Source organism: Protopterus annectens, chromosome 13.part0 (genome assembly GCF_019279795.1).
Source record: "Protopterus annectens isolate FY-2018-M chromosome 13.part0, PAN1.0, whole genome shotgun sequence".
In the NCBI taxonomy this organism is placed as follows: Eukaryota; Metazoa; Chordata; order Ceratodontiformes; family Protopteridae; genus Protopterus; species Protopterus annectens.
The window spans coordinates 606,158,635-606,185,449 of NC_056747.1; the positions used below are offsets into that span (position 1 = coordinate 606,158,635).

General features: G+C 41.7%; 1 protein-coding gene across 1 annotated transcript in view; it reads right to left on the reverse strand.

Annotated features, from left to right (window-relative positions):
• The window catches only part of GDPD1 (glycerophosphodiester phosphodiesterase domain containing 1), a 1,104,740-nt gene that overhangs the window by 448,491 nt on the left and 629,434 nt on the right, over positions 1–26,815 (reverse strand). Inside the window, exons 6-7 of the mRNA XM_044054272.1 lie at positions 14,233–14,322; positions 12,558–12,691 (exon numbers count right to left, since the gene is read on the reverse strand). Coding sequence (XP_043910207.1) covers positions 12,558–12,691; positions 14,233–14,322 — 224 coding nt within the window. The remainder of the gene's footprint in view (positions 1–12,557; positions 12,692–14,232; positions 14,323–26,815) is intronic.

A 26,815-nucleotide genomic window follows, 5' to 3' on the forward strand; every position in this document is an offset into this window, starting at 1 on the left:
TTCTTCCTAGTCTTGGGGTGGAGTTGGGGAACAGGGATGGAAGCAGACAGTCATAATTGCTCTCTGGCTGGGGCAGGTGTCCTAGAACTTCCATGTATGTGAGAGTATGAGGTTCACTGCCTAGATCTTTGTTGCTCTGGTCTATGTCTGGGAGTTCTGTCTCTTTGAGGCTTTCTCTGTTTACTCTTAGATTGGGTGGGAAAGCACCAATGTTTGGCCAGAAAATTTTTGCTGAACCTGGCTGGTTGCACTTGTAGAAAGTCCTTTACAGTTTGCATAGATTTCTCCTTGTCCTCCATCTTTTTGAGAACTGCTTCATCTTTAGGCCGAAAAAGGCATTCTTTGCCTAGGTGGGCTTCCCTAAGCCAAGCATGTCTCCTGATCACTGTGCCAGTGATAGCTGCCCTGCAGCAGGCTTCCACAGCACCATACCTGCAGTGAAGGGAGTGTTTTGCCACTTGAAAACTGGAATGGCACAGATCTAATAGTTCCCCAGAAAGGTTTTTATCTTCCAGCCTGGAGAGCTTTTGCTTTAGTTGGTCAAAACTGGCTTGCTGGTATTTGATCATATGAAATTGAGAATTGAGGGACCTCACAGTGATGGTAGCCAAAGTGTATACTTTCTTTCCAAATCTATCAAGAACCTTGCTTTCTTTATCAGTAGGGAAACAGCTCTTAGAGGCACTGGTCTTAGACCCCTTAGGGCCAGGACCACTTCAAGGTCAGCAGTTGGGTTTTTAAACAGATATTTATAAGAGTCCCGGAACCTGTAAAACCAGTGAGACTTTCTGTGTGAAGAAGGGAGCGAGTCGGGATTTAAGGAAGCATCCTGAAAGACATGTTCCACTACTTCCAGGACAGGTTGGATTTCTAGGGGTTTGTGCTCAGGGATGTCTAAGAACTCCCTGCCTCTTTCTGCCCTGTGGGTATTCTTCTGCTTTCCACTGAAAATGTTGCCTCATAGCATGAAGAGTCTCTGCAAAGGTGAGGCCTTCAGGTGGAAAGGCATAGGGGAGAATTTCCTCTTAATCAGATGCCTCACACAACAGATGTAAATGGGGCCTTCCTCAGATGCAGAGTCCTTCAAATCAGACTCTTCTTCTGAAAGCAGTGGATCAGGGAGGAATTCAGGGTCGGTGTCTCCTCCTTTTCCCTGGGGTGATATCCCTGAAGTCTGTCTGGACCTTACAATGTTAATGAGGTCTTCAGCCAATCTGATCAAATCTTGCTGGTGTCCCTGAAACTGCCAGCCCACAGGCCTAGGCAAAGACCCTGCCACAATGCCTTTCTTTGGTGTGGGTTTGGTCTTAGGCCTAGGAGCATCTGACGCCTTGGCTCCGGACTCTTTAGATTGTAGATGGACCAGAATGGAGACAAGTTATCTGACATGAGTCAAATAAGAAAGAAAGGAGTTCCCCACTGGCATTCTTATCTTACCGACAACGTCTCTCTGGTGCGGACAGACCAACGCACTTGAAATCTGTTTTGGGCTCTAGCAGCAAGAAAAGACTGAAGTGATGACGCAGGCTGGCTCAGATTATATTTGAGCAGTCTGACACTGTTTAAAGCATCTGCCAATTCTGGGAGGTGAAATAAGTTTCTCTGGTAGTCGGGCCAGCCAAGGGCTTTCATGACAGGAAATCCCAACTATCAGGACTGCAACAGTGAAACACGAAGAACATCAGGCTTGTTACAGGCAGTATTACATACATCCTACAGGGCTGGCAGAAGAGGAGGAACAGGCACAGAATGAGGCATATCCACTTGTAACATATCATAATATCTCCTCAATTCAAGGGGAACATCCATTTGTTCCCATAAAACATATCGTTCAGCCTGTCAATTTGTGAACAAGAAAATTCCTCTAAAAAAGGTTGCAAGAGACAAGTCTTCCCCAGAATCACTTTTGAGCTTGGGAATATTCAGCAGAAGAAGCCCAGTCTCTGTCTATAGCCAATATCTTTCTCAGGAATATTCTGACTGACCTGACTTACAAGCACTGCATTCTGTGTACCAGGACTGACTGTCTGCAATCATTTGTTGACCAACTTAAGAAAATAATTTTCTTCTTATAGATACTATGCCTTGTAATGAGCAGTGTTTAACGTTTTGTTTTTTTTTCTTTACAGGTATATGTAGTAGCTGACTTGAAGAAGCAATGGCTACCATATCAAGAACTCTCTTCCCCCAGACAAATCCAGCAGCATCCCTTGGTACGTGTCCATGTAAACGGCATTCTCCCATACCCGTCTTAGACAATGAAACAGCCAAAGAAGATGTAGTTGACCCCCAGTTTGTGGTTGCTGAAAGGATTACACCAGAGGAAGTCTGAGAGGTAAGTGACTGGTCTGAGGAATGATTGCTGGTCAATACACAGTCACCCACCATTGGCTGAGCCAAAGACTGAGCCTGTGAAGTTAGCAAGGACTCTCTGGTACACTGTTTTTTGATTTTTAGGAACAACAGAAGTCAGACCAGGAGGATGAGGTTACAGATAAGTACCCATGCTATGACAGAGGAGGATGCTTTGGATGTGGTCAAAAATGTAGGAATGAGTTGGTCAACAGGAAGTTTTCAAATAGTTTGTACAAACAGCACACATACACTTTCACACACATAAAATGTCCCCAAAACACTGTAAAGCATGTTTGTGTCTTTCAGCTTTTCCCGGATAGGGGTCGCCACAGTGGAACTCCAGTCCGCTAATGATTGGTAGTGGATTTTTAAGTACCGGGTTACCAGCCCTGACGCATAACCTTCAGCGAAGGCATGCCCCATTCACGTATGCCTCCACACAGAAGACGCTCTAGCTGAGAATCAAACGGGACAACGTCTTGCTATGAGGCGACAACGCTACCGCAGCACCAAGGAGCAAAAATACTTCTGTCAGAAACCCCTTTAAGAATAAAAGCAGTCTGACAGAAAATAATGGCAACTAAGTTGCCACAGTGAACACAAACACTACATCACCTGTAGAATTTCCTGCCCAAACTAAAAACACTTCTCCACATAACATTTTTGTTAAAACACAAAAAATAAACTAAACAGTACATTGTGTCACTAAATATGCCTCCAAATTAGTCAATGTTAAAAATAGAGGTCCCTGATAGGAAATTTCTGATGTTGCTGTTGTCTTTCGGCTTTTTCCGGTTAGGGGTCGCCACAGCGGAACTCCAGTCCGCTAATGATTGGCAGTAGATTTTTGACGAACGCCGAGGTGCCAGCTCGACGTTCATCCTTCAACGAAGGCACGCCCATTTAAGCATGTCTTTCGAACGCCCACCCAACGATGGGGAGGACATGCAAACTCCACACAAAAGGCACTCCCCGCACTCCAGCTGAGAATCAAACGGGAGAACCTCTTGCTGTGAGGCAACAACGCTACCGCTGCACCATTAATGAAATAACATGATTCTTACAGGGCCAGAACCGCTAAAGTAAAATAAAAGTAAAAACACTTTTTTACATCTCTATATATTAAATATATTATAGATTTAAATTTTCTCTGTGTAAGGGTTCCCCAAATGGGGAACTATCTGCCAGAAAAAGAAGCTGAAGTGCTGGCTGCTGCAGTTGTGAAGCATCTGAGCTGCTTATTCATAAGGCGGTAAGAAATGTACTAAAGATTTTCCTCTCTGACTGCTGATTTTCCCTTCTCAGGGCTGACCAATCAGCAGTCAAAGTGGAAGTGTGAGAGAGAGAGAGAGACAGAGCTTTTTGAAAATGGCCAGTTGTTTGCAATTAAACAAGATACAACCCATATGGCCTAAATTCTGCTACAGCAGTGGGAATGAATATCCAAAAATGGTATAGTCACCTATTTTACGATCCTTTTCTCCACAAAGCAGGCAAAAAACACACAAATCATATGAAGGGATAAACCTTTTCTCCTTGTAGAAGAAGAAATAAAACAGAAAAATATAGCAAAAATATACATTTATAAACACAATGCAAAGTAAGAGAAAGTACAGTTGTATACACTTACCATAAATGTAGATGTTTGAGTGTCTTCATTGTTGCAGTCATGACTGTAGGGTTCTCCCCTGCCGGCAGGCAGTCCTCGGTCGGCCAGAATCCCAAAGTCTGGGTCCGGCGTCGGCTGTTCAGCCATGCTCCCTGACGTCAGAGCGCCAGGAGTACAAAGCTGACAGCCGGCGCCATGTTCTCCAGTTTTTCTTGCCCCAGATGTCAGGAGTCCCAAAATGAGTAAGGTCCCATATCCTTTGCAAATACACCTCAGAAGAATGGTGAAAAAAGGAACCACACAAAAGTAAAAATAAGAGGGGACAGGAGGGAGGGAAACCCAGACTGCAACAGTGAAGACACTCGAACATCTACATTTATGGTAAGTGTACACAACTGTACTATGTTCGTCGTGTTTCACTATTGCAGTCATGACTGTAGGGTAGAATCCCAAAGCAGAATGAAAGGGAGGTGGTCATAAAGAAGAAGGGGCGGCTAAAAGGCCCTGCAAGACTGCAGAAGCAAAGCCTGCCCTAGACTTAGAGCAGAGATGTAGATTGTAGTGCTTTGAAAAGGTATGCACTGTACTCCAAGTTGCAGCTTCCAAAATGTCTTTGGTAGGAACTCTCCTGAGGAAGGCAGCTGAAGTGGCAGCAGCTCTGGTGGAATGAGTCCGTATACTCCCTGGGATTTGCTTTCCATGGTGTGAATAACAAAATCTGATTCCATGAGCAATCCATTTAGAAATGGTCTGTTTTGAAATGGCTTTACCTTGGGAACTTGAAGCATAAGAAACAAACAATTGCTCTGATTTTCTGATGTCCTTGGTTCTGTCCAGGTAAAAACGTAGTTGTCTGTGTACATCCAAGGAATGTAAGATCCTTTCCCCTTTATTTTGAGGAGTGGGGAAAAAAGTTGGAAAGTGAATACTTTGATTTAAAGCCACTTTGGAAGCCACCTTAGGCATAAAAGTAGGATTAGTCCCTAAAGACACCCTGTCTTGATGAAAAATAATATAAGGTTCCACAGCCATAAGAGCTTGCAACTCTGAAACTCTCCTGGCAGAGGTCAGAGCTAACAGGATGGCTGTTTTCCAAGATAAAAACTTGATGTCAGAAGAGGCAGCAGGCTCAAAAGGAGGTAAGGTGAGCTTTTCCAAAACATAGTTGCGATCCCAAGCAGGAATGGGAGGAGATCTATGAGGTCTTAAGTTCTTAGGTTCTTAGCTCCTCTGAGAAACTGTCTCATGAGCTGGTGGGAAAAGATTGGAGGGTCTGTATTATAATGAGTGGAAATAGCAGAGGCATGTATCTTAATGGAAGAAAAAGAGAGACCCTTATGTAAGAGATCTGTCAGGTAAAATAAAATCAAAGGAATGTTAGGAAGAAGAGGATCAGAATCCTGAGCCTGCATCCAGGAACAAAATCTTTTCCATTTTCCTGCATAAGATTTTCTAGTGCTAGGACGTCTGGCTTCTAAAATGACATCCATAACCTGCTTGGGTAGGATACAATGAATCAAAAACCCTGGATTAACCAGGCCACCAGGCTGAGAGTTCTGACATGGGAGTGTAGAACCTGACCCTGGTGCTGGGACAGAAGGTTCGGAGTCTGTGGTAAAACCCAAGGGGGCTCCAGACATAGGTTTTTCAGAGTTGGGTACCAAAACTGTCGAGGCCAATTTGGGGCCATCAAGATTATCATCTTGGGTTTGTCCTGTTTGATCTTTAATAATACCTGTGGAAGAAGAGGAAGAGGCGGAAAGGCAAATCCCGAGAGGTTTCTCCAACTGAATGATAGTGCATCCACTTTCCAAGCTTGTTCGTGGAAAGTCCTGGTGCAAAAAATCTGTAGTTGATGATTGAGTTGGGATGCAAAGAGGTCTATGTGAGGACATCCCCAGACTGCTGTTATCATACTGAATATTTCGGTGTCCAGCATCCACTCGTGTGGGTCCAAAAGGTTTCTGCTCAGACTGTCTGCCAGGAAGTTTTGCTTCCCTGGTAGAAACTGAGCTTGATGGTCCAGAATGCAAGCTAGATCTGTGTTCCATAGATCCATGGCTAGTCTGCAAAGGGGGTAGGAATGAGATCCCCCTTGCTTGTTTATGTACCACATAACTGTGGTGTTGTCTGTCGTATTAGTAGTTGTCCTGGTTGTAGAAGATTCCTGAAGGCCAACAGAGCTTTCTGAACGGCTAACATTTCCTTTAAATTGATATGCAGGTTGTCGAAAGATTTTACTCTTCTAACATATTCTGGAAGAATCACACCAAGTTCTTGTAAGCAAGTAAAACAGCTTTATTTTACATGCATGGAGACCTGCTACATGATAGTAGTATGCCAGCAGTCTGGCTACTTGTACTTTGAGTTCTGCTTTTATATACCCTTCTGCATGTACACACACATAGCACACAGAACATTCATTAGAAGTGATAGCTTGATTACTTGTTTTTACCAGCTAGTACCACAGTTATTCTTGCAACATTAACTTTCTTATCAGCTGTTTAAGATTAACTTCTGCATTCCTCAGTGATCAACATTTTCCAGAACATTTCAGTTTAACCCTTTATATACAGAATACAAAATATGTTGAACTTCAGTATTTTTCCACACAGGTGCTTCTGATCCTTTGTCCAAAGGCCCTGCAGACAGTTGCCCTGAAAATGGGCTCCCCCCATGCATAATCTGAGGCATCCGTGGTTAGTATCTGAGTGGCCGGAGGCAGACAGAAGGGTTTTCCTTTGTTTAGAGTACATGCCTTGGACCACCAAAGGAATTCCTTTTGAAGACAAGGCAGGACGGAGATCAGTATGTCTAAACTGTGGCAATGCTGCGACCATACACTTTTTAGGTACCACTGTATTTTCCTCATATGTAGTCTTGCACATGGTACGAGAAGGATGCAGGAGGCCATGTAACCCAAAGCCTGCAGGAATCTCCTTGCAGATAGCTGAGTTAAAGTTGCCAAGGTTTTGAAAGTTGAAGCCAGCTGTAACTGTTTTTCGTGTATCAGAAATGCCATCTGAGTTGTTATGTTTAGAGAAGCGCCCAGAAAAATTATCTGTTGTGAGGGTGTCAAATTTGACTTTTTTATGTTTACAGTGAATCCCAGGAACTTGAGAAGATTCTGAACAAACTGTAGATGCTGGAGTAAGACCTCCTTGCTGTCTGCCTGTATAAGACAGTCGTCCAGATAAGGGTAAATTTGAATTCCCTTGAGTCTGCAATAAGCTATTACTGGAGCCAGGCATTTGGTGAAGACCCTGGGCGCAGTAGACAATCCAAAGGGCAGCACAGAGAATTGAAAGTGCCTCGATCCGGCCTTGAACCTGAGGTATTTTCTGCGTTCCTGCCTGATGGGAATGTGTAAATATGCCTCCTTTAAATCCAAAGTTACCATCCATGCATTTTTGGTCAGCATTGGAAGCAGCTGCTGTAGAGTTAGCATCTTGAATTTTGGAATCTCTAGAAAAGTGTTCAAGACTGACAGATCCAGAATGGGTCTCCATGAATTTTGCTTCCTGGGGACTAGAAAGAGCCTTGAGTAAAAGCCTTGTCCCATCTCTGAGAGTGGAACTAGTGCTATGGCTTTCATAACCAAAAGAGATTCCACCTGGTTTAAGGCCTCTGTCCATTGATGTTTTGGAAGATCTGGCCATCCGCTTGGCCTTGTTAGGGTATGAAAATGGAATTTGTAACCTCTTGAAACCACATCCAGAACCCACTTGTCTTGGGTTATACGAGTCCAATTTAGGTGAAAAAGAGCAAGTTTTCCTCCAAGAGGGGCTTCCAGGCAAGAAGTTCCTGCAGCCCAACAGAGGGAGTCATTGAGTCTGTTTCCTATGAGCTTGCGACATGTCCTCTCCTCCCCTAGGGGTGGAAGCAGTCCACTGTCTTGGTCTATAAGATGCTTGTGTTTGAGGCCTTCCTCGTGAGCGTCTGTATCTACCCCTCTGAGGCCTGTCTGAATTGGGAAAGGACCAATTTTGTGTAGGACAATTCCTACTAAATCTGGGTGGCTGTACTTGTAAGAAATCTTTAACTGCTTGCATGGATTTTGCCTTGTCCTCCATCTTTTTAATCACCTCTTCAGCTTTAGATCCAAACAAAACATTATGCTGAACAGGAGCATCCAATAAGTTAGCTTTTACTTGATCTGGCAAATTTTGTTCCTTTAACCATGCATGCCTTCTAATTACTGTGCCAGAGGCAGCAGCCCTACAAGAAGCCTCCAAGGCATCAAATCCACAGTGTAAACCATGCTTCCCAACTTGTTCAGTGGCATGCATTAAGTCATGTAATTCCTTATCATCTGCACAGGCGGAAATGGAAGTTAGCTTTTGTTTCACAACAGACAGGAGAAATTGCTGGAATTTCAGCATATGAAACTGACAGTTTAAAGCCCTAATAGATAAAGTAGCAGAAGTGTACACTTTTTTGCCCCACCTTTCTAAAGATCTGGAATCCTTCTCAGTGGGAATGGGGTTTTTAGCAGAAGCGGCCTTAACTTCCTTTGGACCCTGAGAAATGGTTTCAGGGTCAGCAGTAGGGTTCTTGTATAAAAACTGGTGGGAATCAGGAACCCTGTAATATCTGTCAGGCTTAACAGGAGCTGGAGGAAAAGAGTCAGGGGTTAAGTTAGCCTCCGAAAAAGCATCATCCACAATATCCAAAATAGGAGGAATAGCCAGGGGGTCTATGTTCGGGAAGAAGAAGAAAATCCCTCAGTCTTTTCTTAGATTCCGAATACTCCTGTCCTTCCCAGTGGAAATGTTCCCTCATTTCATGCAAAGTTTCCCCAAAAGAGAAATCCTCAGAGGGAGAAGCTGAAGGTATGGATTCCTCAGCAACAGAATCCTCATAAGGAGGGAAAGAATATTCCTGGTCAGAAGAAGAAACTGAAGAAACAGAAGCCTGATCAGAGGAGTCATAATAAACTTCCTGCCTTGGCCTTTTATCTGGAGGGGGATATGAACCCCTAATCATAGTAAGTAAGTCCTCCGCCATCTTAAGTAACTGTTTCTGTGACTTGGGGCCGGATCAGAAGAGGCCTGTGTTGCAGTCTTTGATTTGGAAGGAGTCTTTGCCTTTGTCTTTGCCTTTATTAGAAGCTGAGTAGGCCTGAAAACCCCTTCGGAAGCCGGTACCTGCACAGCGGCTCTGGACCCATCCGAAGGAGCATTGTCCGAAGGTCCTGCAACAGAAATATTCAAAGGCCTAGTTGGCTCCTCGTGGGAGTCCGTTTCGGCCATCGGTTCCGAAATGGCCGACGACAGGGGCTGCAAAAGCGCCTCACTGACGAGTGCCTCACTGACGACGGCCGAACCTGAAGCTGGCTCTGCTTGTACTTTGTCCTTGCGTCATTTGTGAACTCCGGTAGCCGGAACCGTATCAGACGACATTTTGTAATTAAAACGCCTACCGAAGTAATGAAATGCAAAATCGTACCTTCGTTTAATTGTACGTTGATTGAATCTAGCACAAAACCAACAACTAGCTACGTCGTGGTCAGGGCCTAAGCAAGGAATACAGTAAGAATGAAAATCCTTATGAGGCATTTGCTTCCCACATGAAATACAATTATTAACTTTTTCTGACATCAGACTGGAGCAAGAAAAAAAGTTTCTCCAACGGGGTACTTAGCTTTGAGTAGGAGAAGAAAGTCTTCGGACTGAAGTTTGTTCAGAAAAGATTGTCAGGAGTCAGCCAACCGGCACTTGCGAACTGCTATCACCGCATGGCAAGAAAGACTGGAGAGCATGGCGTCGGCTGTCAGCTTTGTACTCCTGGCGCTCCGACATCAGGGAGCATGGCTGAACAGCCGACGCTGGACCCAGACTTTGGGATTCTGGCCGACCGAGGACTGCCTGCCGGCAGGGGAGAACCCTACAGTCATGACTGCAACAGTGTAACACGATGAACATCCAGTATTACAATGCAACTGTGAAACCACTAAAATGTTATCACTGACAGCCGTCTATACAAACTATACCTTATAAAAAATTTCTCCCATTTAAATTAAAACAGATAAGCCCAAAGCAACAAAAAATAAATGTTACAGTTTCAGAAACTAGACCTGCCAAAGGCTTGGTGGCAGAAGAAAGGTTGAAAAGACATCCTTCCCTATTAGTGGGGCAACATGAACTCATATGGAGTATGCTGCAGTATGAATATAGAGAATTATGATTGGATCTCCTACGCTAACCAGTTTATTTATGTGTTTGAGACATGGATACCTAGAAATTCACCTTGGCATAATGTAGAGAACACATAATAAAGGGCTATGGCTGGAGACCGGATCATAATTCTTTGAAATGCATAGAGTTTTATTAGTCCCATGCACTACCAGTTACAGAAACAAGTGAAAAGTGTTTTACCAGCTTTGAAAGCTCATACAGCCCTTGGAGAGCGAGGTCAAACAGAAAACTGCACACTTCTCAGCTTATTTGCTTAAGAATTCTGATAGAACACAGCTACGGCTCTTATATATAACACAAGCAGAAAGCTAAAATTCAAAGTGCAAAGGGATGATGATGAAGCAGAGGGATAATTCAAGAAATAAGGAAAGAATGGGACTTTGGATGCAGATCCTTAGGGAGAATTAACAACACAACGGTCATACAGAATATTATATTTATAAAGTAGCAGAAAGTATACTAAGAACCAAGCCAGTACAAGAATGGAGAAAGGAGATTCTGCCAATATGGATAACTGCAATTAGGGGTACAGACAGTAGGCAAGAGGGGGCTGGAATTTACTGGAGGATGCTGGTAAAGAAACCAAGGTATTGGGAATTAATAATTACAGAGGGAAAAGTAGTAGAATGGAAAGAGGCCAAGAAGACATTTGGACTGCAGGCTAGCGATTGCCTTCCCTATCAGGGACTAATATCAGACTACAGAGAAACAGAAAGGGACAGGGGAATCTTAAATGAGAGACCTGTACTGGTTGAGTATTTAACTGAATCTAGAACAGAAGCTAATGATAAAAAATGGATAATTAGTAGGGCATATAAAATACTGCACTATAACTATAGAAATCAATCATAACAGGTCAGACAGAAAAGATTGGTAAGCGAGATTAGATATGCAATCCACAAAGAAAGAATGGGAGGGCATATGTATGGCTTCCAAGTACGCAACAAAATCTAGAAAATGTAGGATTTTTGCCTGGAAGTGTTTGCGTAGATAGTTTTCTACTCCAAGAAGACTCCAAAGAAATTTTCCTCAGCTAGACGGCAAATGTTGGAGGTATATTGGGAAAAAAAGAGGTACCCTAGAGCATACATATTCTCAAAGTGTAATGATCTGGTATATTTAAAACATTTCTTACAGATTACTCTGTCAGGAATACTGCGCAAGCAAATGAATGTAACTTAAGAAAATATTTTTTTGAGCTTGGATACAGGATCTGAATTGCATATATATATATATAGATATATATATATATATATATATATATATATATATATATATATATATATATATATATATATATATATATATACACATATATATATATATATATATATATATATATATATATATATATATATATATATATATATATCTTTACATAGTAAGGCCTTGCTAAGTTTAATTATTGTGGCTGCCAAAAAAGCAATAACTAGAAAATGGAAATAAAAATCTAAACCAATTATACTTGAAGTAGTAAATATTATAAAAGAGATACAAGAACAGGAAGTGGGATCTTTAGAAAAGGGTAGGAGTAAATTACATAGAAACAAATGGAAATTTTGGGAACAATACATGATGAATGAGGTTTAAGAGAAGTCAGGAATTGAACAATTTATTTAATGTTGCTTTGACCATTTAACAATATATGTGATGTACAATGTTTGGTAAGGTGAAGTGTCTGAATAGTTCAACATTTCATTAATTTTGGGGTAGGATAAAAATGATGACAAGTCCTCAGTCACAATAAATAAGGTACCTAAGCTATGGAGCTAAAAGCAGAATTAAAATTGTTTTTAAGTTCTGGTTACTCTGTGAATTTCTGCACTCTACAAAGATTATATGGTCATGTTTTCTCCTATTTTGATGGTCAGTGCCAGTCCAAGTCCACTAGCTGTTTTAAAATCCACATTTTCTTTCCTATAGATACTTTATTTAGTACATCTAAAATTATGTACAGGTCTACACGTTACATTCTCTGATTCACTTTCTTTTTTAACATCCTGCTCCTATAAAATGTTTGGTAGATTAAGCAAAAGAGGTAAGTGACTTGTCCCAAACAATTCCAACTATAGAATCCAGAATAAGCAAAAGAGGTAAGTCACTTATCCCAAACAATTCCAACTACAAAACCCAGACAATTTTCTCATTCATGTTCAAAAGAATATGACTGAAAAGTTCACTGCAATACAGAAATAATGGTAACAACAACAGTGGAATTATGTGGTTCAACAGGATTAAAGATTATATGAATGTAGAACTTATCTGATACAACAATGATTGCTGAAAATGCTTTTTCATGAAAATATAGTGTTGTTTTTGTTTCCCTTTTTCACAACTTATCATTATGCAAAATATGGAAAACTGTGGCATGTAAATGGTTGTTCTTTATTACTTACTTCATTATGATTGAAGGCATTGGAATTTCAAGAAACTGTTCATGTAGAGGGATGAATGGTAAAAGGCCTGTGTAAAACAACCCAACAAGGAAAAGGACACGTTGCAGACAAAACAGCACAGGAATATTTTTGTTCTATGGACAGAAAAAAAAAACAGGACAGTTTCATTCAATGAGAAACAGAATAGTTAACAGTGGTGTTACACAATAAATATACTATGTGCAACTGTTGGAACACTAACATAACTACTACTTGCACAAACTTTAAAAAAATTGGATCTGAGCACATACTACTGGGAGCAAGTCACTGGAGACAGTATTAAGCACATGAGGAATAACTCCTCCTTCAAGATGACAGCACAAAGCCTTCCATCCTGATGAGCACCATGGTAAAGACCAGGGTGTAATATAGCAGTATGCACTATATATAAAGGCTTGGAGAAAGACTACAAAACCAAATGCATAGACTAGCAGGCATGTATGTGCACAAGTGCTGAGATGCAGCCTATGAAGAAACTTGACAAACAACCTCCACAGAACTCCAGATGACATTTATGCAAGTTACTTCCATCCGAGTATACACCAGTTAGGCACGTAATGTAGATGGACCAGAAAGTACTACCAGGCAAGGATTTGAAGAAGAAATCCAGTGGGTTTGCTTTTACATGGCCAACATAAGTTACAACATGCAACACTTACTGCCTCTACAAAAAAGACATCAAGCTACATCTTCCTCTGCATTTTGCAACACTTTATCCCACACCTTTGGTAAAAGCCCAACAAATAATTTAACCAGTGTGGTCCTGATCCAAGTGTGTTTGTCTGTTAACAAGGTTCATGCATTGAAGGTCAATGATATACAGAAAATTATTTTCTGATGGAAATCGCCTGCATCACTTACAATCTTTATTGAAATCAGGCACTAAGTGATAAAAAAAATTTACTCAGCAGAAAAAAGACAACAGCAACAATAGATAAAATTCTGCACTTGGGTAACAAAATATATGCACTTTTTAAAGTTGTGGAAATCATCTCCAAAAGGCGATGTTTCCATCACCCATCCGAGGCTGCAGAGTTCCATCCAACTCCTATAGCGATCCCATGAACAGACATCATCCACAAAGTTTATTAGTAAGTAGGGAATGGAAGTGGATTGTCAATCCCTTCTTTTGCTTTCAAACCCACCTCTCACACATTTACAGACGACATAAGAGTCACCAACCCACTTAATGCACATCTTTGGGATGAGGGAGAAAACTGAAGCATTTGGGGAAAACCCATGGGAACACAGGGAGGGCATGCCGAGTCTATAAAGATGACGCCACAGCCAATGACCAAAGGGAGATTATTTCCAAATCAAGGTTAACTAGATTTCATTTCCTATAGGCAGGATGCAGTGACAACAGATATCATTTACCACAGTATAACTTTCAGTTTCAAACATCAACAAACCTTCAGCCTAAAATATCAAGAAAATCGTTAACTTTGTCTTGGAGAAAAATATTAGGATATGTTGGTATAAAACGAGTACCTTGAAATGACTGTCAAAAAGAAAGCTTTTCTGTGGATACAAATGAGTAAACAAAATCACAGATACAAAGCAACAGGCAAAGTAAAACAAATGAAACTTGAAAGAAAAACAAGCAATTAAATCTTGAAATCTCATAGTAACATACCTCTCTGATACACTTTTTTATTACTTCACGATCTGCATTGCCCCAGACTGTGAGATGTTCTCGGTTGTACTTTTTTACTAACTCTGAAACCTGCACATCAGAAGAAAGCACAAATCAAACCTTTTAAGACAGCAAAACATGATCTCAGGTGACTTTAAGAAAATGGATACTCTTCTCCTTTTCTGACTGGTTAAAATTAAGTTTTAGAAGCAAAATAGTCCAAGGGGTAGAAGAAAATGTCAAGCAGCAACTCAAACTCATCCATATTACTATCCAGTATCAAAGTGCCACCTAAAAAAATCTCTGAACAACTGTGTTCTTGGCAGTCAAACTTCAGAACTTTTCCACCATTTTCAGATCCCACTTCACTATACTTGAGCAATAAAATGTACCTATATAAAAATAACTGCAGGTATTTGATCTTAACTTTTTGTAAAAGGTCACAACAATCAATAACATATTTAATTATGGGTGTGGCTCAAGCCAAAAGCTTCAACACAATAAAACTAGACACTTTAGCAATAAATACAAATAAGACTCCGTCAAAATGTAATATATACAATAAATAAAAGCATATAATCCTCAACTATTAAAACTAAACTTTCTCAACTACAAAGGTCTTAAGCAACTTCTTCAAGTGGCCACAGATGCACACTCCTGAAGTTGTCTAACTAGCGAATTCCACAGAAGTGGTGCCTTAAAAGGAAAGAGATCTATGACCACATGATTCCAGGTGCATCTCGAGAACCACTAATAATCCTCTGCCAGCACAGCAAAGGAGACAAATTATTTAATAATGTGTAAGCATTCCCTTTAGATGCAGGGGATGCAAAGCATGCAGGGCTGAGTATGCTAACAACAATGAATACACTTTACTTTGCCAAGTTATGCTGTAGTGAATTACAGCATACCGAAAAGACAAACACCTGAAAATGAAACAGTAAATCAGTTCCCACCTTCTGACAAATGTTTCAGTAAATAGTTAATTAAAACAAATTAAATATAGATTCTGCAACATGCCAAATGCCCAGGGACCTCACACACACAGACACTACCTTCCACCTTTTATCTGCTGTAGGCATAGTAATACCAAGGCAGCCCATTCAAGTACTGCAGCAGACATTAAGCTGTACACAGTGAGAACATACTACAGGCATATACTGGTTAAATGAAAAATGAGAAGAGTTCATGACTGCCATTGCTTGGTCACCCAGTGACAGCAAGTAATTTGAAAGGGATCATCTATGTAGTCCTCATGAGTATCAAAAGCAATAAACAAATCCTAAGAAAAGTCACATTTGGACATCATCTGGGTAAGAATGACAAACCAAGCCCTGCTTTTAATGATTTTCCTTGATGACAGCATGCAGCTGGTGAAAAACAGTGGCACCACAGTGATATAGAACCTTGTGGTACTCCACATCACAGAGGGCACCTCCTGACACTGCTAATTCTTGAGACCACCTTCTGCAAGTGATCCAGCAGCTATACTGTGAAACAGGTAAGGGCTGTGTTGGTTAAGCCATAGGAGAGCCACAGGAATTCAACCAGAACTTCATACGCCACCATAATAAATGCAGCTGCGATATCAAACAATACCAGGGTTATGTAAAATTGCTGATACCTCACCCATAGGATGTAAAACTGCTGATAACTCATCCTTAGGAGATTATTCGGCATCTTGGTGAGAGCTGTCTCAGTACTGTAAAAGCTCCTGAAGCAAAACTGATCTAGATTTTACAGGTTAAGAGAAAGGAACAGAGTTGTGTGCTTGCACTATTTCTTAACAACCTTCTCAACAAAGGGAAGGTGAGAGACAGGACAATGATTTGTCAAACCAGATGACTCCAAAGATTATATGGTTTCTTAAGGATAAATGTATCACCTGTCTTGTCAAAAAACATGGGAAACATCAAAACAGTGAGGACCACACAATCTCACAAGTCACAGATCCAAGGGCAGTCTGAAAGTACTTAACTTGAGGCAGTTCTGGATCCAATCCACAGTAAGTGGGAACAAAGTTCAAAACCAAACTCCTAACCTCATTGTAGTCATCAGGGCAAAACACAAACCATTCCACTTCACAGTAGTGCCCAAAGAAGACAGTCTGCAGAGCTTCTGGCATGATTTGGTAAACGTTATTGACAAAAAAAAAGAGCAATGGGATAACTAACATAATGAGAAAAAAATTTAGCATGTTAGAGAATCTAGACTGGCCAAAAAGCATGGCCATTTGATATAAAGCCCGAGAAATAAAAATGGACAAGAATGCTGCATTCTTGTGAAGTAGTATCTCTAGACTGATGAACAGAATAACATTCATCCAGACTGAATTTGTCCACAAATAGACCTGTATGTCACTACCTGCACTCCAGTCTCTACAAAAGTCTCAAGAAACTGCAAAGTTTATGAGCACAGCAGCCTTTACACAGGACTAACAATGTGACAATCAGGACATCACTGTTATGGAATGCTACTAAGTCCTACACAATGCAGTTCGGAAGGAAATGGCTTAACAGATGAATCAGATCACAAGTAGTCAAATTATATAAAGTTCCATATTTATACATTATTTCAGTTCCAGGTAAGGTTACTGTGGGGAGGCCCAGAATTAACTCAATAAGACTGTTTTCAGACTAAATAAAATTATATCTCCAGGTTTGTGCCAAATAAATCTAACTGGAAGATCAAGCCAAGGTCATGTCTTCCAAAACAGGTTGCAGAGTTAATGACATGAAGAAGAAGGCTAAAGACCTCTATAATGTTGATGAACTCTTGTGCCAGAACACCAGTCTTGAAATCAAACCAAATATTCAAGTCCCCCAAAACTACTAAGCTTAGGTGACTGATTGGCAGTTCCATAAACTAAAGGAGGACTTTACTTAAGTGTCATCACACCCCAACCCAGTCTCATGAACTCATACTGATGTTTTCCGAAGACAACCAAGAAAAATAAAGATAGTGCTCATATTTTTTTTTTTTTTTTTTACTACAGTGGACGAAAATCTGTCCTCCCAAAATCAAGAAAAGAGGACAAGTAACATGACAAATTGCAGAGCGTACTCTCATAGAGCTACATCCTACTATGCTCCTTGCAGTAGGCATGAGTTTCTAGCATGTGCCACTATAAAAAGAGCAGTAACGAATTTTGCAGCAGCCAGCATCAAGCTAAAGAAAATAAAGCCCTGACTAAGTAGCAGATGACCTTAGCTTCTCAGCTTTATCAAAGGCCCTGAGACTAGGGGAACTAGCCATGAATGGGGGGGGGGGGGGAGTAGTGTAGTGCACAGCTGAAGGTCCGCTTCCCCAATCTAGGAGAAGGTTGAAGTCTTAACGCACCAACTGGAGTTGAGGGGGGTATTTAACTAAGTTCCAATTTACAAGGGCTCATAAAATGTGTCTTAAGGAGTGCATGTACTCCAACCAAGCATCACTGAAGTGTGGATGCACATATTTGCAAGCAGTATAAGGTATATACACAGTGTGCCTTCTAATCAATAAATGAGCTGTCAGGAGCATAAGAAAATTTCCTAACCTCTCACTGGATGACTGCCACTACCCTGGCTCACTCATCCCCCTACTGGCATCTTATGATATCAGGAGCATAAAAGAACAAGTAGGCCGATAAGGGAACAACAAAAGAACACAGCTGGATGATCACTGGGAGGAAGCAGGCCAAAAAGAAGTTAGCAGATAAAAAGAATTACGTAGTTATACAAAGACCAATGGCAACATTCAGAGATACACTGCATAAGACCAGTGCACTGAAAAATACTGATGCATATGTAAAGATAATGAAATGAGCTTGTGTTCACATTATATGTAAATAAGTTGCACAACAAAAATAACAGCACCAAAACATTTCAGAAACAGCCATAATATGTACAAATCTGTTCACAAACTGCACTGCATTTCAGTTACAAACATGCACTAAAAGAAAAGCCCACTACTGCGCTTCTATGGTAATGCTGTAAACACGAGCCATCCTTGAAAAACAGTGTAACATAAGTGCATACCTATACACAAAATGGGAATGTAAGTGCACACATGTACGTACATACACAAACACACACAAATACATAAATCTAGCACACAAAGGTAGTCAGGCTTCCTTCATGTCATCTATATACATTTGCCACTGCATAGATATATCTGATGCACAGCCCACTGAAGATTCATAATGTGGCAGGACACCATACATTTTTGATGGCAGTCACAAAACTCCAAATGAGATGCAAATGAGCATTATTATTATTATTATTATTATTATTATTATGTATGAATGGGTAAGCCATCTCTATGACATAGCGGGAGAAAGCCTCGACTATTCCTTAAATGACACAAGTTCAAACACAGGCTCGGGTACCTGTATGAGCTTTCTAAGGAGGATGGCAATGAGTGGCGAACTGCCAGCTCTCCCATCCTGGGTGGAAGGAGGTGGTTCTGGCTTGCCACAAGAGTGACACCTAGCAAAAGTTATCAGATGGACTTTGTGCCTGTCAAGCCCAATCTGTTACAGGGTACCCTGAAATGGCAGCTGAGGAGAACTCAACATGTAGAGGTACTGCTGTACACTCTCCCTTAACAGGCAACAATGGGGTTACCTGGAGGAACTGCCAAGGGAAGAGGGGTTTCTCCACTCCCAAGGAGGGGGTAGGCCACTCTCAGGACCAGCAGTTAAGGCTGGCCTGCTACCTACCACCTGACTTTCACTGTGGAATGGACACCCAAAGGCAATTTCCAGTCAGGAATGAAAGGACCACAGGGGTCTCTCCTAGCCTGGGAATGCTGTGCTCCTTTATCCCAGAATGAATGGGACAACTTGGTACCGACAGCGAAGCCACCAGGCAAGGTCGAGGACAGCAAGAAAAAAATGCAAGAATGGGTAATGAGCAGAATAATGTTCAGAATCTTTGTGAATTGTAATAACTTGTAGTTTATTGGCCATTTTGGGTCAATTCCTGGCTCTTTTCAACCCCCTGCTATAAAGCCCGTTTTTGCGCGCTTTTTCACGTGTATACGACTCAGCACAGCTCCTCGTGGTGTCCTGCAGAGTTCTACAAGCAGCAGAGAGTGAAAGAGTGACTTTCCTTGATTTGTAAGTATTTTTTCTGGCTTTCGCTTTAATTACTGCATCTCGACTGCATTTCGCCTAAAAAACAGCTCTGCATAATGTTTTTACTGTACCTGTGTAGATTCTAAACTGTTTGCACTTTAAAAAGTTATTTTTGTTTAATTTAACAGTTAGGCTAACACACTCAAGTGCGCTAGCCGTTTTATAGCATTTACTGTTTGCTACTGTATCTTTTTCTTCTGTCTCTGTAAAAAAAAAAAAAAAAAAAATATCCTTGTTTTCCCGCTTTTCTGAACTAGAATAGTCCAGTCTTCAGATTTTGCTGATCTCTGGGCTTTGTCTTAGTTCCTGTGCTATCCATATCCTTATTTGGATAAGAGTAAGCTTCTTTGTTCACCAGTGGGAGTGGGGAGCACTGAGCAACCTATTTGTCCCTAGAGGAGTGGTACCAGCCCAGCAACTTGTAGTTTATTGGCCATTTTGGGTCAATTCCTGGCTCTTTTCAACCCCTGCTATAAAGCCCGTTTTTGCGCGAAGTTGCTTATAGAGCAGCATCGGGCAGTGCCGGTTAATCAAGTTTAAACTATTTCTGGCTCCGTAAAGTCTACTCTTCAATTTTTCCCTTAGAACTGCTCTACTTGCAATCTAAACAGCCTATACTCTACCTGAAAAGCTCAGCACTTGCTCCTAAAGCATTTTTTATACAGGTAAAGCACTCTTAAACAAAAGAAAGTACTTCATTCACCTAAATTCCCTTGAGTACCCATTTCCCTATAGGTCCTTTCCGACTTAGTTACACAGTAATCTTTTTCACTGTTCTAGCATGTCGAAGGGTCAGTTGCTGGTGTCCTCTCCTGTTCAGCTGGTGAATCTGGGAATCTTGAGGCAATGTTACAATTGCCTCATGTACACAGACAACCCTCTCCTCCTCCCAACAAATACAAATATATGCAAGAGATGCAACTATATAGCCAAACTGGAGGCTGAGCTCTCTCAACTCAGTACTGGCAAAACCATTCAGGAGGAGAAGGTAACCATGCACACCACAAACCCAGTGTCACATAGAACTATCACAACTGCAAACCAAACACAAACACACAAAAACATACTCGGAGGCGCTGATTAAAAATCTACCAAAACAACAGAGGCCTCCAAAGCAGACACCCAAGCAACCGCCACCTCAAGACATAGCACATGCAACACATAGTTCACAAAGTCAGTGTGCTAAACAGTCACAGCCCTTAAGGCCAAACAACACGCCAGACACACTTGTAATAGGTGATTCCATAGTCAGACACACTGACGTCCCGCTCAACAGACTGAACAAGGAAAAGGTCACAGTAAGCTGCCTGTCGGGAGCTAGAATCCGCTACATAACACAAGCACTCAGGTCACTCCACAGCAAGTACAAATATGACTCAGTCATTGTACATGCCGGTGTGAACGACCTGAGACATACCTCCCTGGACTACATGAAAAGAGACATAGAGGAGCTCTCTGATTATGTAGCCCAGGCCGGTATGACCCTGAGCAGCATCTTACCCTCACCAAGAATGATGCCACAGTACAAAGACAAAATGATCAGTTTTAACAATTGGCTTAATTACTGGTGTCATTCTAAGGGGATCCAATGTCTGTCTGCTTGAGATGACATGCTCGACAAGCCACGCTGCTTCGCAAGGGATGGCTTGCACCTGTTACCCCTGGGCTTCCGGATATTGGCCAAGGCTCTTGCCACCCCCATAGTGCCTTTTTTAGGCAAGGCTCAAATGACAAACCTACCTCCCTAGAAAACACAAGTGGAAAAAAACTAAGGGTAATGCTGCTCAATGCCAGAAGTCTAAACCTCAAGATGCACGCTCTCGAAGCCCTCCTCAGTATGGAGAACATCGATGTCTGTGCAGTGACTGAAACCTGGTTCAAGGCTCCTGACAGCACCCCAGCACTATCAGGTTTTACCTCATATCATGCTTTCCGGCCCCAAAACTTGGACCGAACCACAAAAGGAGGGGGAGTATCCATATTCATCAAAGATAACCACACCTCCATGTTAGTGAAAACGCACGAAGCATCGGAGACCATCCAGGTGCAACTAACCATAGGCAAAACTGCCTTACAGTTTGTAGCATGCTACAGACCACCGTCTCAAACTCAGGAACCTCACACAGCCTTCCTGAAGACACTGGAGAGTATGAATGTCTCTCCAAATACCATCATATTGGGAGACTTCAACTACCCAAACATATACTGGGAACATTACTCAAGCCCCAACACCCTAGCCCAAAGGTTCCTAGAATTCATAAACTCAAATGCGATGGAACAACTAGTCACCATTCCCACAAGAGGAGACAATATTCTAGACCTGATCATCACAAACATGGGGACAAAATGCTCCACACCAGAAGTATATCCCTCATTGGTAAGATAAGACCATAAATTAATCTCACTGGAAATCCACATCCCACCCCCACCCCCTGCACAAAAGACCACATTGAAGAACTTCTCAAAAGCCAACTTCACACTTCTTAAGACTGAAGTGGTATCCTTCAAAGCCCCTGGGCCAGTGGAAACCACAACCCACACTGCTGAATCCTTTACAAATGCCTTCTACGGGCACTTTCAAGAATGCATGGATCATGCAATCCCAAATAAAACCAAGACCCATTCCCCCAAAGGCAGGCGCCCGGTCTGGTGGACCCCAGCCATAAACAAACTTTACAACAGGAGGAGGAAGCTACTACATGACAGAGCAAAATCCCTAAAAGGGAAGGCATCTCTGATCAGTACTAGCAAAAAACTACGATCACTCATAAAATCATCCAAGGCCAACTTTGAGAGAAAAATCGCAAAAGACACAAAAGACAATCACAAGGCCTTCTTTAGCTATGTTAGAAACCTGGGTGGAAACTCCCAGATATGCTCAGAGTTAGTCCAAAATGACACAAAATACACTGAACCCACTGACATTGCCAACATTCTGGCAGACAGGTTCAGTGCAAATTTCTCCTCCCCCTCCCCCCAAAAGGAGAAATAACTATCCCAGCAGAGTGTAGCTTCCCTAACATCTCAGATGCTCAGGTGAGAGCCGCCCTCTCTACAGCTAAAAACACAGTATCAATGGAACCGGACGGTGTCCCGGGCTGTGTGCTACATGAACTCCAAGAGGAACTAAACCCACACATAAGGCTGCTGTTTAATCTTAGCCTTACTACAGGATACGTACCCAAAGAGTGGCGTACGGCAACAGTGGTCCCACTTCACAAAGGCGGTGCTTCTACGGACCCTGGAAATTACCGCCCCATAAGCTTGACGAGCCTGGTCTGCAAAGCTATGGAGAGGATCATTATGGAACTCATAAACAAAGACATTGGGGACCTACAGACATTGGATCCTACCCAATTTGGCTTTGTCAAGGGCAGATCTTGCCTTTTGAACTTGGTCGACTTTTTTGAAACAGTCACTAAGGCCATTGATGAGGGTAAGGCAGTTCACACAGCCTACCTTGACCTTGCAAAAGCCTTTGACACAATACCCCACTCGGGCATCATAGACAAACTCACCAGCTTAAATGTAAACCCATATGTCACAAGATGGGTTGCAAACTGGCTCAAGGACAGAACCCACAGGGTCAGAGTTGCTGGAGCTATGTCAGACTCTAAGCCAGTCACAAGCGGTGTCCCACAGGGCTCAGTCCTGGGACCCCTCTTGTTCGGCATTTATTTTTCCGAGGTACAGGCAAACATAGGAGGATTGTGGCTGACAAAGTTCGCAGATGACTGCAAACTGGGCGCCATAATTGATACTCCAGCGGACACAAACATCCTTCAGAGAGGCCTCATAGAAACGAATAATTGGTGCCAGAGCCATGGCCTTAAGCTGAATGCCAAAAATGTATAGTCATACCCTTTGGGAAAAACAAGGTACCCACAAATTACCACATAGGTGGTAATCCATTAAGTACGGAAGAGGTAATCAGGGACCTAGGGACCCAGGTTGACAGTAACCTCTCATTTGACATTCACATTGCCAAAGTGGTTAGGAAGACCTTCTATATTGCCCACCTTATCATGAAGGGTTTCACATCTAGATCAAGAGAGGTCATTGTGCCCCTGTACTCTTCTCTTATCAGGCCAATGATTGAGTACAATGCTCCGTTTGGGATGTATCTTACCCGACACCTGCAGCAGTTGGAAAGACCCCAAAAGTTCCTCACCAAGAGGATAAAGGGTCTTAAACATATGTCATATGCTGCCCGACTGAAAAAACTCCAGCTCTATTCAGTAGCATACCACCTACTCAGAGGTGATCTGTGCCTGACGTACAAGGCCATGTCCAATCCGGAATTAATGGACATGCTCCACCTCAGAAAATCCAAATCCATCAGAGCCATGAGAACAAGAGACTTTAACCTCAACACAGAAATAAATAGGACGTTCTGGAGGGACATATTCATAACCCAGAGGCTCCCTACACTCTGGAACAGAATCCCAATCCATGTTAGGCAGAGCCCCTCACTAACTCAAGAGAAATCTTGACGAGTGGATGGGAGATCGTAGGTTTACCCTGGGGGTCATCTTGGTGTCACTACTAGACAGAGGCACAGTAAACTAAACCCTAAATGGGCATAGTATTCTCATCCTAAGGGGTTGTGAAAGCCACACACACTCTGGCTAGGCTTATAAATGCCCTAGGGCAGATAGCCTAGTACGAACCTATGAACTTAAGAGTCAGTGGTCCATACTGAAAACTACTGTATCCCACTGACTGCAAATTGCAGTTACACATCAATTTATGAAGTGCAGGGCAGATATAATATATCCCCTAAAAGTTCCTTCTACAGCACTATTTATGCATAAGGCATACACTACTACTCTACTGTGTGCCACAGCGCTACTTCTGTACTATTCCTGAGCCTTCATGTGTATTAGCTAATTGAGAGGCCAAAGTTCTGCACTGGTTTGTACCTTTGCATTACTGTTCATCAGCATCCTTCCCCAAGAGTGTCTTAAGTACTACTAATGGGTAGAGCATACCGTATCACCTTGCTATACGCTGTCTTCAACTACTGAATAATGAAATATTTTAACAGTGCAAGACACAAACTGCTATCTTCCTTTATGCACAAGTTCTCAAACATTCTGAGACTGCCCATGCTATGGAACATATTTCCCATACATGTCAAACAGAGCACCTCACTGGCCCTCTTCAACAGAAATTTTGATGACTGGATGAGAAATAGAAACTTCACCCCGGGATCACTCCAGTGGCTCTACTCAACAGAGGCACTGGGAATTAAGGTCGGATGGCATGATGCCAGGGTAATCCTATGGGCTAGGCTTGTAAAGGCTCCAGAGCCATTAGCCTAGTACACATCTGTGAGCCTGTGAACCTATGAACTGTAGGTATGTATGACAGTAGGCTACACACTAACACTATGTCTGCCTTAACACACTTACACCCCATCCCCAACACACATACACATGCACACACATCCTGGATGCTGAAGTTCCATCCTCTTGTATGCTGTAGATTTTTGCCATAATGTGCCTCCTAATGGATTTATGTCTTCATCCAGCCAAAGGACTGAAACACTGTCCTCTAACAGGGAGCACAGTGCCAGTCTGCTCTGCACTAGAGTAGGCCTCAAACTGGCACACATCCCTCTGCACAGACAAACAGACAAAATGGCATCTTGCTGTGGGCCCTAATACATTTATATTCTTCCTCATTCAATCACTAAAGAACTGTCTTCCAATATGGCACACAAAGCTACCTTGCAGTGCACCCAAATGCAGTTATGTCCCTTCCATTCCTCTCTAAATCCAGCCACTTGTGTTGCAGATGTTTGTCTACCACAGTATGACCTTCTTAGTAACAAAAAGAACAATTAACAACTAAAAACAGTTAACACTGACAAGAACTGAACAAAAAATACAAACGTACCTCAAGAGGAAGTCCACAGCTAACCGATTCTTTAGATAAATGATGAAAACAGGAAACAGACAGGATATTAAAATTCTGTGTTCAGATTTACATTTAAGGGCTGTTAACTGTACAGTCCAGCAGACTTGACAGAGCTGTTAATTCTGCATATCACATCCTGTTTGCAATATTTGCTGAAGTACTGGACAAAGGATCAGGTGGCAGTTGCAGATCCTTGTAATATATACATAAACATTCTTTTAAAAAACATCTGAACTATGTACTCCACCTGAGGAACAGCCTTCTCTAGAAGGGTCCCTCACACTTTTCAATACATATTCAACTGTTCACACAGAACTTATCAATATTCTTGTTTCCTCTATTTTTTTCAAAGGAAATGAAAAGACAATATGAAAATGCCTTCACCCTAGCCAAATTGAAAATGGAATTCCTAGAGACACACAGAGAACATGAACACCAAAAAAGCTTCTGTCATCATTTTTATGGAGAAAAGAAGGCTAGAATATGTGTTGAATAAATTAAGGTTGGTTTAAAAGCCTTATGGAAAATTATGAAGCATTTATCTGAAGATAAGCCATTCAATTCAATAGTTACCTTGGCTGGGAAGCTCCTGACGCTTCATGAAGCTGGTAACTCCTGTCAGCCTAACTTTTCAGATAAGTAAACTTAAACTAAGTGCATTTTTGCATTTAATTTGTGTTCCTGAAATGATGCTGGTGTAGATGTTAGTGTTACCTACTATGTAAAAGATTCTGTACCCCTGAGAGGAGAAAAAGTGAAGAGAAGAGATTTGTAGATAATCAAAAGGCTTGTAAGGGGTATCGTACATATATATATCTATATATATATCTAAATATATATATATATATATATATATATATATATATATCTATATCTATATCTATATGGGTCTACCTTGATTGAAAATTACAAAACTTCGAATCTCATACGGCCGGGACCATATGATCGAAATACATTTATGCAGGCTGCACCCCCCCCCCAGCTATTAATATATACCAACTCCGAGATCGCACTACAGCGAGGAAAAGGGAATATTCCTGCTCTGCGCTGTATGGAGATCTACGTTTAAGTGTTCAGAGTTTTAAAACTTCGATCATATGGTTTCGGCCATATAAAATTCGAAGTTCTGAAACTTCGATCACTTGAATGGAACTTATATATATATATATGGATTCCATTCACTTGGTCGAATTTCATTTAGTCGAAAATGATTCCAGGCAGTTCACTTCACTGAAAGCTCACTTGGTCGAATTTCATTTGGTCGAAAATGGAATATAGCCCCTGCCCCACTGCAGTGCAACCCTGGAGTGAGAATATTAAATCGGGGGTGGGGGAGGCGTAGCCCCTCACATTATGCCAATACTTTTTACTAAAGATATATATATATATATATATATATATATATATATATATATATATCAATGCATTTCTAATGGATATACCTTCATATAACAGTGAATACATAAAAAAATATGCCCCCCCCCCCCCAATTTAAGATTCTCACTCCAGGGTTGCACTGCAGTGGGGCAGAGGCTACATTCCATT